The sequence below is a fragment of the Maniola jurtina genome, chromosome 1 (genome assembly GCF_905333055.1).
Source record: "Maniola jurtina chromosome 1, ilManJurt1.1, whole genome shotgun sequence".
Taxonomy (NCBI): domain Eukaryota; kingdom Metazoa; phylum Arthropoda; class Insecta; order Lepidoptera; family Nymphalidae; genus Maniola; species Maniola jurtina.
This window is the reverse complement of record NC_060029.1, coordinates 1,338,251-1,356,557: the sequence shown is the minus strand read 5'-3', so window position 1 is coordinate 1,356,557 and position 18,307 is coordinate 1,338,251. Positions and strand designations below refer to the sequence as shown.

Here is an 18,307-nt window from a genome sequence, read left to right as displayed (position 1 = left end):
GAAAAACTTTTGAAATGTAGCAAAATGCGTGGATTGGAACGTAAAACATTAGTCTACTGCGTTCATCAATGAAACTATCCAGCTCAATATATTATATTTAGTATTTACTCTTTGCTATCCAGCTTAGATAAAGAAAATGACTTTTCATTCGCGATCAACTATTTTTATAAGCAACATCTTTTTCGTAATAATTTTCAAGCAATTTCAAATAGAACACCAAGCAAGACTTTGTTAACTGCTGGGGAAAAAAAACCTGAAATTATTTGTTTTAATTTTTCAGTTTCTAAACTTGACAATACAGATAGCGTTGACAGGTTGACAGCTGCTAAATGACACAATGGAAAATGGACAGCGACGAACTGCGAAATGTCAAAAAATTTCTGAAAGGAAAGGCAAGGATGGTGTAATGTTTTCGCTTGGATAATTTTATTTTCCTTTAAAATGGAATCCCATAGTTCCGACGCGGAAACTGGCGATAAATGCGATATAAATGGCGACTGTTCACCGATATCGAACAAGGACACGGCTAGCTTCAACCACGCAAAAAATATTGATGACATCTCTACGCCTTCGGAACTGAAATTCGATGAAGGTATTGTAAACAATCGTTACTTCGATCAGTTTTCTATTACAGTACACTGTTTACTACCCAATATACATGATAAGGCAAATGCGTAATATATATCTATTGTTCTTTTGGTTAGAAACCTTTTAAAAATAGTTGATGTACTTTTAACTATTTATTTGTTATAGACTTTGAATTCGAGGATCCAGATGTTACTGAGAAGCGTAATGAACTTGAAAGATGCCTCAAAAACCCGAACTTGATTAATTTGGAACAATGGCAGAACTTTGCCAAGAGTAAAGCTGGTTTAATTTCAGGTAAATACATAGTTTATAATCGTGACTAAGCCATCTGGTTCTATTATTAATGAATCACGTCATATTATAGTGTTGAGCTTTCTCTTTGAAAATTATTTTTACATGTTCGTAAATCTAGGATTGATAACGCACAAGTGTGTTAAGCACCTATTGAAATATCAATTTGTCTATTTTTAAGATTGTAAGTGCTTTACACTATAATTGTTACACTATGGTATTATATTATTTTACAATCCTAATTAATCAAATTAAAAACAAAAGTAAAGAATTTCTCTAGTTTAGTTTGGTTGCAAACATGAAATCATTTAATCCTACTAATATTATAAATGCGAAAGTTTGTATGTACGGATGTTTGTTACTCTTTCATACTAAAACTACTGGACAGATCTGGCTGGAATTTGGAATGGAGATAGATTATATTTTGGATTAACATATAGGCTACTTTATAATCCTGGAACATCGATGAGTTCCCACAGGATTTTTAATTATATCCATGGGAACGAAGTGAGGGCATCTAATATTATTTCTTTTTGTGTAAACTGGTAACTTAACACTATTATGATTTATTACCTATGAGCAGTGACGGATTAAGACTACTTGATGCCCTAAGCAATCCATGCCTGTGGGCCCCCCTATCCGTATGTTTACTAGAATCGGTCTTTAAACCTTTACTGCCTAAAAACATTAGTTTGTTGTAAAATAAGATGATGAGAGGTAACGTACTTTAGAAGTGGAGTAGGTGCGACAACAATAAAAAACCGGCCAAGTGCGAGTCAGACTCGCGCACTGAGGGTTCCGTACTCGAGTATTTTTTCCAACATTTTGCACGATAAATCAAAAGCTATTAGATACCTATACATAAAAATAAATAAAAATCTGTTTTAGGATGTACAGGTAAAGCCCCACTCGGTATAGTTATCTTATTTTGAAAATAGAAACATATTTTAATTTTTTTTTAATGATGTAACCACAAATTCGCGGTTTTCAGATTTATTCCTGTACTTGTGCTATAAGACCTACCTACCTACCAAATTTCATGATTCTAGGTCAACGGGAAGTACCCTATAGGTTTCTTGACAGACAGACAGACAACAAAGTGATCCGTTCGTTAAGGGTTCCGTTTTTCCTTTTGAGGTACAGCACCCTAACAAAGCATAATTTATTTATTTACTAACTGATACCCGCGACTTTGTTCGCGTGGATGTAGGTTTTTTAAAATTCCCGTGGGAACTCTCTGATTTTCCCCAATAAAAAGTAGCCTATGTGCTAATCCAGGGTATAATCTATCTCCATTCTAAATTTCAGCTCAATCCGTCCGGTAGTTTTTGCGTGAAGGAGTAACAAACATACACACACGCACACACACACATACAAACTTTCTTCTTTATAATATTAGTGTGATTGAAATGCGCCTTGCGGCTTTCGGGGGCATTCGAATTATCGAATGCACAAGCGGGCAGCGAGTGGGCAAGCGGGAGTGGGGTTATGACTCTAGGTCGGACTCTATGTCAACTTAAAATGCGCGAATTTTCAAATTAGTCCTAGAAACTTTTTTATGGTGACGTGAGAGTGAGATGTGATGCACAAAGGACGGACGGATTTTTTTGGTGCTTCTTCTGGTGCCCCCTCAGACGTGATGCCCTAGGCAATTGCTTAATTTGATTAAGGGTTAATCCGTCACTGCCTATGAGCCTACTTTATGAAAAAATCACTGTATATTTTGTTCAGTTAATGTTTTCTGTTGTTTTAGATGAATACAGGAGACAAATATGGCCTCTGCTAGTGGGAGTCACGGAGGAAGAAATGACAGATCCTCCTTCACTAGATGACCTATCAAAACATAGTGAATATCATCAAGTTAGTTGCTTAAAAACCATACAAACTTTAATAAATGTAATAGATATTGTAAACGAAAATAGACCTTGTAGTTTTATAAAGTTCTAACAGCAGTCAACCTTTGGCAGGTGAAGCAATTTTATGGTCAATGTTACAGTACAAGACAGTACAACTTTCTAAAAATATTACTTTTTACAAACTAAAAAAACTGGCCAAGTGCGAATCAGACTCGCGCCCTGGGTGTACCATACTCGGGCCTTTGCATGATAAATCAAAAACTATTGTGCATAAAATAAATAAAAAGCTGTGTGTTAGAATTTACTGGTAAAGCCCTTTCATATGATACCCCACTTGGTATCTTACTTTGAAATTGAAAGTACTAATTATTTGTTAATGAACACATATTTTTTTTTTTTTGTGATGTAACCATAAATTCATGATTTCCGGATTTTTTCTTTACTTGTGCTATAAGAAATACCCTATAGGTTTTCTTGACAGACACGACAGAGGGACAGACAGATAGACAGACAACGAAGTGACCCTATAAGGGTTCCTTTTTCCTTTTGAGGTACGGAACCCTAAAAAAGTCACTGTTGTAAAAATATTTCAGTCTTAATATCTAGTTGTAAAGTAATTGTTTCATTATGTTTTGTTTCGATTTAGGTGTGATCTGTGTTTGATTTTGTCCAGGTGGTAATGGATGTGAACAGGTCACTGAAGCGTTTCCCTCCAGGCATTCCATACGAGCAGAGAGTGGCTCTCCAGGACCAGCTGACGGTGCTTATACTGAGGGTCATCATGAAGTATCCACACTTGAAGTACTACCAAGTAAGTTGTTTGCTTGCCTTTTTTGTCTTGGAGAGCATGTCAAACCATTATTTCAGTTATTATCACTAAGTAATCAAGTTGTATATGGAAGGATCTGGGACTATTATCTTGAGAAATCACCTACTATTGTTATAATACCCTTAGCAATGAGAAATACAACACAAATGTTGAAAATAACTATAAAATACACAGCAATGTCTGAAAGGGACACAGCATATTATTCGCAGTGCTGATTTTATTGGTGTAATTGGTGCCACTAAAGAAAATAGCGGCCTTAATCATTCCCTCTCATGAGCGTGATTAGCGCCGCTTATTTAGCAATCCCTCTGTCACACACTCTGCCTGTATATTAAATTTATTTTTTAAATACTGTTCGTATATATATGAGATTTAATTTCTATGCATATTTGTCATTTAAATACTTAATCTCATGCAGTAACCACTTTATATTGTAAATATTATTGTAAATTTTTACTAAGCCTTCATGTTAAAAATTCTGTGTATATCTTGTGTAATGTATATTTTATTTAGGTATAGTATTGCTGTGTACACCTATTAGGGTTTGTCACTTAGATTAGGATCTTTTGTTTTTATGTTTGGACCATTTTTAGTTACAACCTGTTGTGTGTACCTTTGAATAAATAAATAAATAAATAAATATAGTGTGTGAGTGAGGCAGCAGGATTAGCGCCGCTTACTTAGCATTCTCTCTCAGTCACACAGTCTGCCTGAATGTAGTGTATGAGCGAGTCGGCGTGATTAGTGCTGCTTCGATTCGACTCACTTCTATATTGCCACGTGTTATGAACCCTCTTGCAGGGCTACCACGACGTAGCAATCACGTTGCTGCTAGTATGCGGCGACAGGGCGTCTTTCCCTCTTCTATGCCGGTTGTCATACGGCGCGGGCGCACCCCTGGCCCCCTTCATGCAGGCCACGCTACAGCCCACGCAGCATCTGCTCAACTACATGTTCCCGGTCATACGACGGGCGGACGACAGACTGGCCGACTGTCTGGACAAGTAAGTGTTAAATCGACCATTTACAATGCATTTAAACACTGTACCAAACATGCCATTTGTTAAGTTGCGGTTATTATAAAGTTGACCCATTTCTAGGCAGTCTGTTAATCCCTGTGTAGCCTCACACTACATACAATTGCTCTTTTGTATTCATTTGTTTCGCCAAGACATCTCCGATGGATGACCATGGTCCTTTATTAGTATGGATAGTGGCCTGAGCTGGCACACTGACCTACGTGCTTTGCGACAGATCCGCTCAATCCACTCAAAGATAGACGTGTAGTGAGGTAAGCCTGTTCAGCTCAGGCGACCTTTGGCTCTAGCTTGTGCTATAAGAATCTTTGTTGGTTGCAGGGCAGGAGTGGGCACAATGTTTGCGCTGCCCTGGTACCTGACGTGGTTCGGCCACAGCCTCAACCGCTACTCAGACGTGGTGCGCTTGTACGACTACTTCCTGTGCGCGCCGCCGCTCTTCCCGGTCTACGTGACGGCGGCCATCGTGCTGCATCGCGCGCCCGACGTGTTCCAGTGCGACTGCGACATGGCCATGATGCACTGCCTGCTGTCTAGAGTGAGTGGCATACAAGGAATTTTGCTATAATCCACCAAACCAAAGAAATCTGTATGGTGCAACATGCAGCATGCGACATGCACCGCCCGCCCTCACACTGATAAACATGCAGGAAAAGCCAGCCACCAAGCAAGCCACATGGACCACCACCATGCAGCACCACACAAATCCCAACACCATTCGACGCACGTTTCGCCCCGACACTGAAGCATCCTCTGGAGATGTAAACCTTACAATGCCTAATTGCAAAGACTTCCAATTAGGCATTTTGGTTCCTTGTATATCATGGACTTCCGCAAAATAACGCCTGCTTCTATACTAAATTTAGAGTGAGTGGCTCTCTGAGAATGATCAGCACAGTATGTATGGAGTTTGGGTCACCAATACATATTTTTGTGTCTCACTAAAAGTTCGTATAAATAATATCTGATCATCAAAAATCGGCCCTTATAAAATTACTAGTTGACCCTAAAATCCTGAAACACGTATTTCTTCATTGTTAACTAAAAGCTCAAATATCAATTTTCATTGAAATAACTTGACAAATGATAGACTTTCATAGTTCATACAAACCACCAATCAACCCATTTATTATGGGTCCGAAAGTTCCACCCCAAAGTAAAAGTACAAGGTAATTTGAAAGTACCTAACTTACCTTGTAGCTTTGGAGTGGAATTTTGAATGATGGGGCATTCCAAAGCAGTAGTTTCATTTGATTATAATAATCAAAAGCACTTTATAACAGTATATTCGAACAAAAAACTTTTCTTATCTATTGCACACTACAAGATACTCATATGAATATTATTTTACAGTTACCAGATGACTTACCATTTGAAGACATTTTGGTGACAGCGAAAAAGTTGTATGAAGAAAACGACCCCACTGATCTCGAGGCTGAAGTCAAAGCTTTAGAAAAACGAGAGTAAGTAACATCATTATTTTAATTTATCAGTTTGGAGTTTGGATGTCAGTACGAACGTCAATCGAACTTTGTATAACATAGATGTTGAAAACTAGGTACAATGCTTGCTTTTAATATGGTCCTGACTTGTTAGACCCATACTGGCCAACATCAAAACATTGTATACGGACCACTTTTGACTCTACTGTTTATTATTATCCCTATTGATTTCTATAGTTGAAGTGGACGCTATCACAATGGATCGGAGACGGTCGAAGTGATACTGGGTATAAAAGAACCTACATAGCCCCAATTTAGAAGAAGAAGACTGTTGACTAAGATGTGTCAAGTCTTCTAATCCGCACTAGGTTGGTGTGGTAGACTATGGCCAAACCCTTGTCATTCTGAGAGGAGACCAGAGCTCAGAAGTGAGAGCGATGTATTAAGCAAGGAGAGGGATTTCGTATCATAGTTTCAATGTTCTTACTATTGCAGAGAGGAGCAACGCAAACTAGATCAGGAGCGCATGAAGCGTCGCCAAGCGGGCCGCGTCGCTCCACGCTCAGGGCCGCGGCGCTGGCTGGCGGCCCTACCCGCGGCTCTGCGGCGGCCGGGCGGGCGGCGCGCGGCCCTGGCGCTCACCGCGGCTCTATTCGCCATCTACGTGTACTACCGCCCCGATCTGTTCAGGTAGCGCCACGCCTATCAGTTCGTCCTCTTCCGCTTCTAGGCGAATGTACGCGGGCGAGCGAGATGCAAGATATATGATTCAATCTTTTTGGTAGCAAGATACTCCTGTCTCCTATACATCATATCAGGATTTTGCCGGGTCGGATGCACGCTCCTGATGCTTGCAGAGTGAATGCGACAGAACATTTTTCTCTACTTTTTTTTTGAGTAACTTCTCATCCGCCAAAAAGTTTGAATCCTACGTGTGATTTAGTGGGGGGTGAATTGAACGTATAGTTCGACGTGTAATCTTTCCTGCCGGGTACTGTACTTTTATGACGCAAACATATTTCTATTACATGTTGATTATATTACATACATCACAATGTTGGGTATGTACCATGTACCATATTGCAACATAAGAAAATCGCACTTTTCTCATGAAGACCTAGTGACAGTCACACATAACTCCATTTTTGTCGTGGCACTATGACACATCGATTAATCGATTACTCTAAACATACATCGCTACACAGTCATGTGTTCGCGCTTTTATTTGAGAATACCATCTTACCTTGTGCTAATATTAAATCTAGCTTATGCCCGGGACTTCACCCGCGTGGACTACGTGGTTGAATTTTCAAAAATTCTTTTGAAAACGTGTTACCAACCTGTTGAAAATGTGTTAGTTTGTCCTTCAACCACGTCGCAACGGATCGACGTGATTATTTGCATGTGATTTTTATCCCGGAAAATCAAAGAGTTCCCACAGGATTAAAAACTTAAACCCACGAGGACGAAGTCGCGGGCATAATCTCCCGTTCACAAACTCCTAGGCAAATCATTCATTCAGTTTTGATTTCATTCAATTCATTCCCTCAATCGAATCATTATAATATGTGTAGCAGTATTGCTTATCATCTCATAGTGCCTGAAGCTGGGGGACAAACTGATGAAGGAGGTATATTTAGTGCTTTTTGCTTCATTAATACATTTAATTTATACCTATTGGGCAAAGATACATTTTTAAAGTTAACTAGTGTTACTACAGGTATAACGCATAACTGAGGAGGCTCCTGCGGTAGTGGAGCGGCGCGGGAGGGGTGTGACGACGTGGAACGGTGCGGGAGGGGTGTGACGACGTGGAACGGTGCGGGAGGGGTATGATGACGTGAGCGGTGCGGGAGGGGTGTCATGACGTGGCGCGAGAGATTAGTGATTCGTCAACTTGTGACAACTGTCTCCCTCCCGCACCGCTCCACTACCGCAGGAGCCTCCTCAGCTATGCGATATACCTATAGATCTGTTGTACACGATCTCTAAACTAAAATGAAAGGTCTCAATTTACCTCTTTCTCTTTCATAATGCTGTTTACGAAAAAGGATAGCAATATGTTGGTCAATTTACGTCGGGTTTCAATATTGAATCTATCTGTAATCGAAAAATATGTTACAGGTCAAAAATTGTATAGCTTTTTTGACACGTAAAAACTTTGCTAAGTAACTTATCGAAAGATTACAGAAGATTGAACATTGAAACCCGCCATTAGTTTAGAGATAGTGTATGATAGAAATAACTATATTGTATGTCATAACATGTGCCAGTAAAGAAAGCAATCGCAACGAAGCGGCGTCAATCATTTTGTCTCGCTCACACACTATACTCATGTATACAGGTGTAAGTGAGATCGGACGAGTAACGATTCTCTTTTCGATTAATTTCATTATTAGGACGCGTTATATAGGCACAGTTGTGTAACGAACTTAATATTAATAACTGCCTTTACTAGTGTAGTAAAGCTTTTTGTACATGAGTTGAATGTTTCTGTGTATAATGCATACATTTTGAGAACGCACTAGCCATATTTGCTAAGTAATGGGATTTTAATCCTTAATCCTAGCTGTACTTTTGACATGACAGTTGTTACAGAGCAAATATGGTGAGGGGTTCTCAAAATGTTTGCTCTATATTTTAGCTGTCTATGGGCCAGCGCTCACCAACCGACGTATTGCGAGAGCATGCTCGAGCACTTTTTTCACGGATGGTGTTATATCGCTTTTTCCTAAATTATTTTAGTTCCAAATTAGTTTGCTATGTGGAAGTATTGGCCGAAGTTAACAATAATAATGCTATCTGTAATCTGTCAATAGATTACTTTGCAATGTTATTTGCCAAAAATTGAATGGTATTTTTTGACAACAAACAACGTCGCTAAGTAACTTATCGACAGACTACGGATAGATTGATTTTATTATTATAAAACTCGGCCCTTAGTCGATATATCGAATAAATTCGATTTATTTCTTTTTGGCGAATCCCTAATTAAATGAATTATGTTGTCACAATGCAATTAGATTTCTATTGATAATATAATGGTTAAGCATATTATAATATAAATGGTTTATAGTAAGTTCTCAAGTATGTTTGTATATAATTGTGATATTTTTTACGTTTAAATTAATTTTAGGTTCATGAAAGTCAATTGTCACTCATTCCTCGTTAGTTAAATGTTAGTTCATCATTGCAATTATTAAATAATTTCCTTGTTCTATTGGGGCTAAGTTGTTCATATACGGGCCATAAAAGTTGCTCCTTGCTGTAAATTTTGCAAACATCTCAGCAATATAAAGACTTGAGACAACTACTAAATTTCCATAAAACATCTAGCCTGGATGGCATTTGATTAGTTAAAAGTAGAGTTTAAAATTTGCTTGAGTCGTTAATACTGCTTTATTATCATATGTTATATAAAGTTATATTATCAATATATAACAAATAAATGAATTTAATAAAATAATGTATTGTAGTACACACAAATTACCCAAACAATCTTACACTAAAGCATTTTGTTGTAAATGTTAAATAATAAAATCTCAAGCAGTTAAATAACACAATGATATTCTCAAAATAAACACATCTTACATTTTGTTATGATTGTTGAATAACAAACTCATAACTCTTATTTCTATGTATACTTGTTATATAACATTGTACCTATTTATATGAGACTTTGTGACATTTTGTTATAAAATGTTATGTAACATTTTCTAACTTATGCAGGAAATAACAACTCTAGCAAATTGTAGACTCTATGACTTCTAATATTATGTAATTGAAAAAATGTTTGTCGCACAGAAATTAGGTATATTATTTACTATAAGTTATAATACTATGTGTTATTGTGATTGAAATGAATCGAGTAATGTATAGAAATATACATGTTACTGAAATATAATATATTATTATTTACTATGTTATTCTCTGATTGTTTGCACTTAAGTTTAGGGGATTGTGATCAGATGATCTTAAATGTACGAATGTAATTATGTATAACTTTATCGTTCTAATTATATTAACTAGTTCCTTTTTTGTAGTATTTTGTACCGAGTTTAAGTTATGTTAACAATGCTCAGTAGGAAATATTGTACATAGAACCTTAGAAAGAGATAACGGTTTCGTAGATTGTTGTCTCTGTCGTTGAGACCGACGAAAGATCACTTAGGTATGACGCTCAGGAGACGACGCTCTACGAAGCCAAAATCTCTTTCTTATCGTTTGCACTATTTCCTGACGGGTTCTCTACGTTATTAAAATGGTGATTAATGAGTTAAACCTAAATGAAAAGTTTATTTTAATGAATGAATTTACACACTCTCTAAACTAAATTGAATCTTCTAAAGTCTAAGTCTATTGCTATCCTTTCCGGCAATGAACATTATGAAAGGGGCAGAAATACATTTAGAGCTGTCATTTTAATTTAGCTTAGAGATTGTATTGATTAACATGATTTTTCCAAAGCATTTCCATTGATTTAGATTGTTACCTAATTTAAAAAAAAAAATTAGGACAGCATTCTTAAAAAGAGTAGATTTTAAATGCTTTAGGTCTAACCTCTAGAATCTAGATACTAAGTGTTAAAGTGGTATTAGAATACTAGTATATATCCCAAAAACCTCAATATAAAATATACAAACTTACATAATTATAATTCATAAAATCGATATTGTACCTTTTTAATATTGCTGCCAAATTATTTTGATTTGATGAATTATTTTAGAAATAACCGTTTAAATTTACATAATGTATTTACTTGAATAATATCTACTCTTGAGTGGAGCTGAGACACAGTTTCTTTTTTTTAGAACTCAAACTAAGTTTCATATTTTATTCTTCCTCCATGTTTAAAGTTTCAATTATATCAATTTCAACCCTATGTGTAAGTAAATAAAGCTAAGTTTAAGTTGCTAGCAAAAAAGACAATACGTTTTGGCTCCACTCCATCCCGTATGCGGCGGACCTTAGGAAAAATGTCCACTGGCAAGTTTTCTTGCAGAAGTCACTGTCATGTCGATTTCTGCGTGATATTAGTATACAAAACTTGCAGAACTTGGCTTGCTGCGAGGATACCCAGTGAAAAAGCTTCTGCAAGAAATTGCGGTTGCCTCAGACACTTGGCCTGTGTTTTGTAAACATGGTCGCACATCTAGCAACACATCGCACATGCCGCATTACGGAGCAAACGCATACTTACCAATGACATCAGTTGCCTTTTGATAGCGAATACTAGATGTGCGATTAGGTTTAGGCTAGGGACAAATATGGCGGAATTTCGTGCACTTCCGATTAATTCCTATCCTATTGTATGAACATGATTTAACAGTACCAAGCATAAAGCTAGGTATATATGAAACGACTTATTTGTGCATACTGACTTGCTCTGCTGAACGCAATAAAGCACGTAGACTGTACTGGCATCATAGTATAGCGCCATAATGGTACTGATTCCAATTGCAAATAAATTTTAGAATATTCGCATCTCTTTCTCACCAATGTAATAAGAAAAGTACAGACAAACTCAATTGAATTTCAAACTGTCAAACCTTTTTTTTTTGTGACTTTTGGGACTTGATTTTTTAATTTATAGAGTAGCACTAAAAGAGTCTTTAATTTAAAATTTACTTTCCGTCCTTTTTTAGCAATATTAAAAAGAAAAAGATGCTGACACTCTAAATTTTGTTTGAAGAAAAACATTAGAATTGATGTCATTATCTGCGAAATCGCGCTCGTTTCTTAGCTCTTGTCCCTAGCCTTAAGCGGTATAGGTTTTTAACATGGTTAAGTTTGAAACGGTTGAGGTGATGTAAAGTACACGGGCGTATTTCTATATTACATATTTATTACGAGATTGTGTTTCATTGCTTTGTTCAAAGCTGGTCGTACTTTTGACCGCATCACAAACGTATAATTTTACCAATAAAATAATCAAAAATGGTAGCGTAAGGCGTTAATCATTCCGTCTCACTTACACGCTACATCTTTGTGTCGAGTGCGACTGAGAGGGAATTATTAGCGCTGCCAATGAATCTTTATTAGAATGATGTTTGGCTACGAAATTGTCTTATATTTTGCGGTGTGTAAAGCTGATGTGTGACAAGCATAAGATTTCATTAGACTCCAAAAACTAGTTTTTGGAGTGCGTACGGTACTGACTAATGTGCGTTCATTTCAACGTGCGCTTTTTTTGTTTTCCGCCAATTTATAGCTAATTTGTATCAAACTTCGTAATTTTAGAACATTCATTTCTTTCCAGGAATCGTGAGGACAGTCGGGATGTGTAGGGTGACAATAAAACTTATTGGTTATTTTTAGTTTCTCTTTATTTATTTCATTTATTATTCACGCGTTTCATTAAATTATTTACTTAGCTTATTTTACGTAATTATGTAAATAATTTGATTCTATAATATTTCAGCTACCTACATTATTGATAATAATTAAAATTAATATAAAACAATAAATTCAATGTGTAAAACATAAAAAAAGTGTTAACAATTAAACTCTCAGATAGTAAAATCAACCCGTATAATGCAATGTAAATCGGTCGGAGCGCAAACAGCAACTGAAGCCTGTCGTTCCACGCCACGTCCTCGCCCTAGCGCCATCTTTTCCGTCTCGATGGAGGGGGCTCTGACGTCACGACCACAGCATAACGACCAACACCAAGCAACACCGAACGTGAGAACGAGTTGTTGCCAACACGGCCATGCTGCATGGTGCCCGCCCCGGGCACCCCACGAGTCGGGATAAAATTACTGCAAAATAAACAACCGTTAACACCTGATTCCCATTACCTACTTGTAAGGATCCTTCCTAACTTCCTAAGGAATATTGCCCATTCATTGTCACTTATCACTTAACAATCATACGACGCTCGCAACTTAACAAGATACCTCCACTATGTACTCGTAAGATCCAGGAATATTGTCCATTCGTTATCACTCATCACAACAACAGCTTTCAATTTAAAGAACAAAACAACCGCATCTAAAGGGACTTTGCCACACTTAGGGGACCAGATTTGTCGTAGTTGAAAACCAACTGCACTTAAAGAGCGTTTCGCTCACTTAAATGCAGCAAGTTGGTCAAGACCACTTGCACTTAAAGAACATTTCGCTCACTTAAGCGTACCAAGTTGGTGTAGACCACTTGAAGATCACTTGCACTTAAAGAACATTTCGTTCACTTAAGTGTACCAAGTTCACCTTCAAGTTCCAAGCATCATAGAAGACCACTTGAAGACCACTTGCACTTAAAGAGCATTTCGCTCACTTAAGCGTACCAAGTTCGCCATCAAGTTCTAAGCATTATAGAAGACCACTTGAAGACTACTTGCACTTAAAGAGCATTTCACTCACTTAAGCGTACCAAGTTCGCCATCAAGGTCAAGCATCGTAGAAGATCACTTGAAGACCACTTGCACTTAAAGAGCATTTCACTCACTTAAGCGTACCAAGTTCGCCTTCAAGTTTAAGCATCGTATTCCAATGTGATATTTTATATTCATGGTACAATATTCCCAATTATCTTTCGAATATTTTATCAAAGTTCAAGCTTCGTATCCCAGTGTGATATCTTATATCCATGGTGCAATATTCCAACTAATTAATCTTCCAAAATTTTATCACGGCTCGCTGTATCAATTATGTTGCTATACATACTTAATTTTAAATAGATTACTCAACATAATACACAAGGTAGCCTTGCCAACACGGTTTTTAATACTCCATGAATATTCTTTAAAGAAGCAATGCATTAGCACTCACGATTAAAATCAGATCATACCTCTTTACTAAATCTCAAAATTCTTTACTAAATTCTGAACACATACTCAATGCCATAGCATCGTGCACCCACACAGTGCTCCGACACTATTCATCCACGTATGCAATCACCACACTATCTTTATCTACCGCGCATCCACGCAAGGGATCACCGGTGCCTAGTTCACCATAATACAAGGTATTTGATCTCATAAGAATCATATTTGATCTCATCCATTTTATTTTAACTATCAAGGCTTTATTATTATAAACGGATCATTTGATTGTAAAGCTGGTGCTATCAAAGTTAACTTTAAATAATTATTATCATACTAAAACTATCACTTTTAAACTACTCAATATCTTAACTGCAGTTATATTAATGATTTCACTAGTTCACTGCATTATTAATTACGAGGGTTGGTCACCAAATATAATCTTATAACCCACAAACTATTTTAATTCATGAATTACTGTAGTATCAAACAATAATAATAATTGGTATTTCATATTCCATACATGCAAATATTAATTACGCTATCTCAAATAATTATTAGTCTAATTAAAAATGATAAACAGAGAGTCATGGATTATGAGCGACACCGATGCATGCCACTGCCAAAACCAAGACTTTATTTTTAACTCATTCATCTGTCCATTCACGCAGGGAATTCATCTACTGCCACTGTATGCTATCTAATATTTCTATTCGCACAATATACTCTTACTGTCACTCTTTATTATTTTCGGCCTGTCCTGATTATAGCACAGAATTGCAACTGAGAGCATAAAAATGTTGCATTTGTCTACCCTCTTATTGTAATCTTTTAAATGAGAATTTCTCAAGTTAATAATACCCACTTAGCTATCCGGACAAGAATATTTCTTTGTTCAACGCAAATGTGAAGCTTTTACCCAAATTTGTAATATTAGGTATTAACTACCAACATAATCATAGTATTTTTTTTTTAAATATTATTCTAATTTGCATTATTAATGATATACTATGACTTTACAAACTAAATAAAGCTTCATTATCATATTATACACACCACAATCCGTAATTATTATTTGTTTTTGAAGCAGGTACCCAACAAATGCAACAAAACTTTTGAATTGAACAGACTACAGGCAATAGTTCTAACTCTGAAGAGAAATATTACTTTCATCGTTACCAGTCTGTCTGTGTCTATTTTATTAAAATATAATGTACAATCCTTTTACCTTCGTTCTAGTTCAATCTAATCGACTTGTACATGTATACAAAACGGTTCTCTGTTTGGATGGACAAAAAATAGCTAAAATGCTTTCAGAGGTCAATGTGTATACGAGTCTACTACTATTACATTACTTTTCCCGGGTTACATTCCGTCCAAGCAAGTTATTACTCCCTAGTACCCAATAGGTACATACCTATAACGTAAAAATAAATTCGCTGAACGCAATTGAATCAAAAGGAATGTTAACACATTTTTTTTTATTACCTTTTTGTAATTCTGCTAAAAACCCTTGTATCAACAAAAAAAATTCAGCTTTATCTTTAAATAGAAACCTTACGTAAAATTATTCATCTTGTATGCCAAAAGTACGCCCTAATATTATAACGATCTAGTCAAACTGTAATCATATTGTAATGCATGGTAAATTATTTTGACGATTCAAAAGCATTTGTAAAAGTTTACTTGAATTATTATATCATATTCTATTCTAGTCTAGTCTATTCTATTCTATTGTATATTGAATAGTATATCGAAAAGGGGATGCCTATGTCGATGAGCACGCAGAATATAAAAGATAAAACTAAAACTTCATATGTAAATAATCTTTACTGTAATAATTTAAAGTTATTATCTATCTAATTAATTATTTACTTAGGTAGCACTAAGGTAAACCTGTACAGTACTTATTTAAAATTGCAACAAAGGCTCTTTTTTAAATATTTACTGATTTAAATAACCTGTATAGCAATAATAATAGATGAAACAAAAGAAACAATATTTAAACAAAACTAAAAATGGCTAATCCAAAAATGTTACTACAGTGTGCATGAACTATTGAATGAATATACCTCAACAATATGATAATACGATATAAGAAGATTGTAATAACTTTGTTAACCACTTTTTATTTGTAAGTACTTTTTTTTTTAAGTCTGATTAGTTATAATAGGACATAATTTGAAAACTCCCATAATCTTTATTTATATGTGACCTTTTTATTTTATTTTTATTTAATGACCATATAATTAATTCATAATTTTTGCTATTCATATTTCATATTTCATAAGAATTGTAATATTACCTTTGATTATTTACATATGTTTTACTTTGCAACGCCCCAACGGGGCTTCATGTTGTAATATTATGATATTTTTTTTTATTTATGATGTAAGACATGAATGCAAATAAAGAAAGAATAAAGAATTACCTCTATAAAGATACGAAAATTCTAAATATAAGTCACTCGTACGCGCTTCAAACTTGTATTCCTATCAGGAAAATAATAACAGGATATATACACTCCCAATTATGCTTTAAAAGAAGAACAATTACGAAAACTTCCCTAAAACTAGTATTATAAACGTATGGATGTTATTACTTACCCACACAATTATTCAATGTAGATAATATGAAGTACTAAAATGGATACTTGATATCATGTGCGTAAGTACCTACCATTGTAAATGTAAATAGCTGTAATTCCTGATATCTAAAAGGACTGTTATGCTCTTTATTGATAAATAAATGTTTTTAAACTGAAATCCCTTTACTAACGATTTTGATATGCGCGGACAACTACTTCCGATATCTATAAACGCCTCGTGACATGTATCAAAAATATACACTTTTTAACCCCATATATTATGTAACATTTACTTATAATTAATATAATAACTTATTATTATAATATTAATATTGACATTTAATTAAGAGACATGTTACCATAGAAATTAATTCACTTTTTGGTCTCATCAGGATTATTTGGACGGATTATTCCTGATGAGTATTAAATATTTGCATGCTTATGAAGTAGAATATGAAGGTCGCTACTTAGTTATAATTTTGAACTCAACAACTGATATTCAGCAAATAAATAAATTTCATTTCATTTCAGTATACGAGTTCGGGATTGGTTATCATGATTTATATCTGAGCTAACATTTCACTTGTAAAGTTTGACTAACCTAAGACATTCTTCGATTACTTTTACCACTACCACTATAACATTTTAACTTGTTCGTCACGTATACTACCCACATGTTTAATATTTTTATTATAAAAACCTTCTATGTAAATAACTAGCTCAATCGTCACACGTTTTTAAATTATTATCTTCTAAGGACGTATATTACTGATGCTACTATAATAATTGAACCACTATAATTTAAATAATATTTTATTCGAAAAAAAAGTTGAGACAAACGTGAATTTAACATTTAGTTCCAAAATAAAATTCGAACAAACTAAAAATTAACCATTTTAAAAAACATATTCCCTTGAATTTGGAACTAAAAGACAATTTCGTTTACCGATCACTATTCCCACGAGGACCACTTATGGACTGTACGCAATATTAAATCGTGCCAGACTTTTAGCTGATACCTTCAACTTAATTTAGTAACGAATTATCTCACCTGACTATACAAAAGTTTGAGAATACGATTTAGTAATTTAAACCATATTCACTTAATCTTTAATAATTATTCAAAGTACTCACAGTTTCGGTATCTTTACGAGATACCTTATTACGTTTCCATCGCGGCCGACGGTGTCCTGGCACTTGAAGACCTCTAGGTGGAAAAGTACGTTTGCGTTTCGACCGATTTTTCCTCAAAGCGTAAGTTACTACACACTTCTGATGTTAACAATTAAACTCTCAGATAGTAAAATCAACCCGTATAATGCAATGTAAATCGGTCGGAGCGCAAACAGCAACTGAAGCCTGTCGTTCCACGCCACGTCCTCGCCCTAGCGCCATCTTTTCCGTCTCGATGGAGGGGGCTCTGACGTCACGACCACAGCATAACGACCAACACCAAGCGACACCGAACGTGAGAACGAGTTGTTGCCAACAAAAGTAAATTTAAAATAATAAAATTTCTATTAAACGTATTTACTAATTAACTGAGCACATTTATAATAATATTTGGATTAAATCCTCACAATGAATAACTTAAAATTATACCGTCAAATGCTGAAATTCAACTTAAATATTGAGGGCGTCTCAAGAGTTAAATGGACAAAATGCAACAAACTATTAAATATATAACTATGGTTGAAAAGTTTTGCATGGAGGTCGGCATAGTTTTTTTTTAAACATCCATTGTGAACAATCCATCATGCTTAGGGATTCGTACCCGAAGGGTGCCTATGGAACCCAAGCCTGCCTGTTCGTCTCTCTGTCAGCTGGCTGTATCTCATGAACCGTAATAGGTAAAGTTGAAATTTTCACAGAATGTCTATTTCTTTTTCCGCTATAACAAATAATAAAAATT

General features: G+C 35.5%; 1 protein-coding gene across 1 annotated transcript; it reads left to right on the top strand.

The window, feature by feature from the left end:
- Positions 1–330: 330 nt before the first annotated feature.
- Positions 331–12,360, top strand: LOC123864464 (TBC1 domain family member 20). The gene is made up of 9 exons (XM_045904926.1): positions 331–592; positions 754–882; positions 2,633–2,739; positions 3,409–3,546; positions 4,366–4,568; positions 4,923–5,139; positions 5,955–6,064; positions 6,539–6,733; positions 12,303–12,360. The coding sequence occupies exons 1-9, from the start codon at positions 442–444 to the stop codon at positions 12,328–12,330; spliced, it is 1,278 nt and encodes a 425-aa protein (XP_045760882.1). The 5' UTR covers positions 331–441; the 3' UTR covers positions 12,331–12,360.
- Positions 12,361–18,307: the final 5,947 nt, after the last annotated feature.

What these genes read in the sequence shown, in the direction of transcription:
- LOC123864464 (XM_045904926.1), top strand. Translation starts at nt 442, where the DNA reads ATGGAATCCCATAGTTCCGACGCGGAAACTGGCGATAAATGCGATATA. An exon ending in CACACTTGAAGTACTACCAA is followed by an intron (nt 3,547 to 4,365) that starts GTAAGTTGTTTG and finishes ACCCTCTTGCAG; the next exon opens with GGCTACCACGACGTAGCAAT. An exon ending in AAAGCTTTAGAAAAACGAGA is followed by an intron (nt 6,065 to 6,538) that starts GTAAGTAACATC and finishes TTACTATTGCAG; the next exon opens with AGAGGAGCAACGCAAACTAG.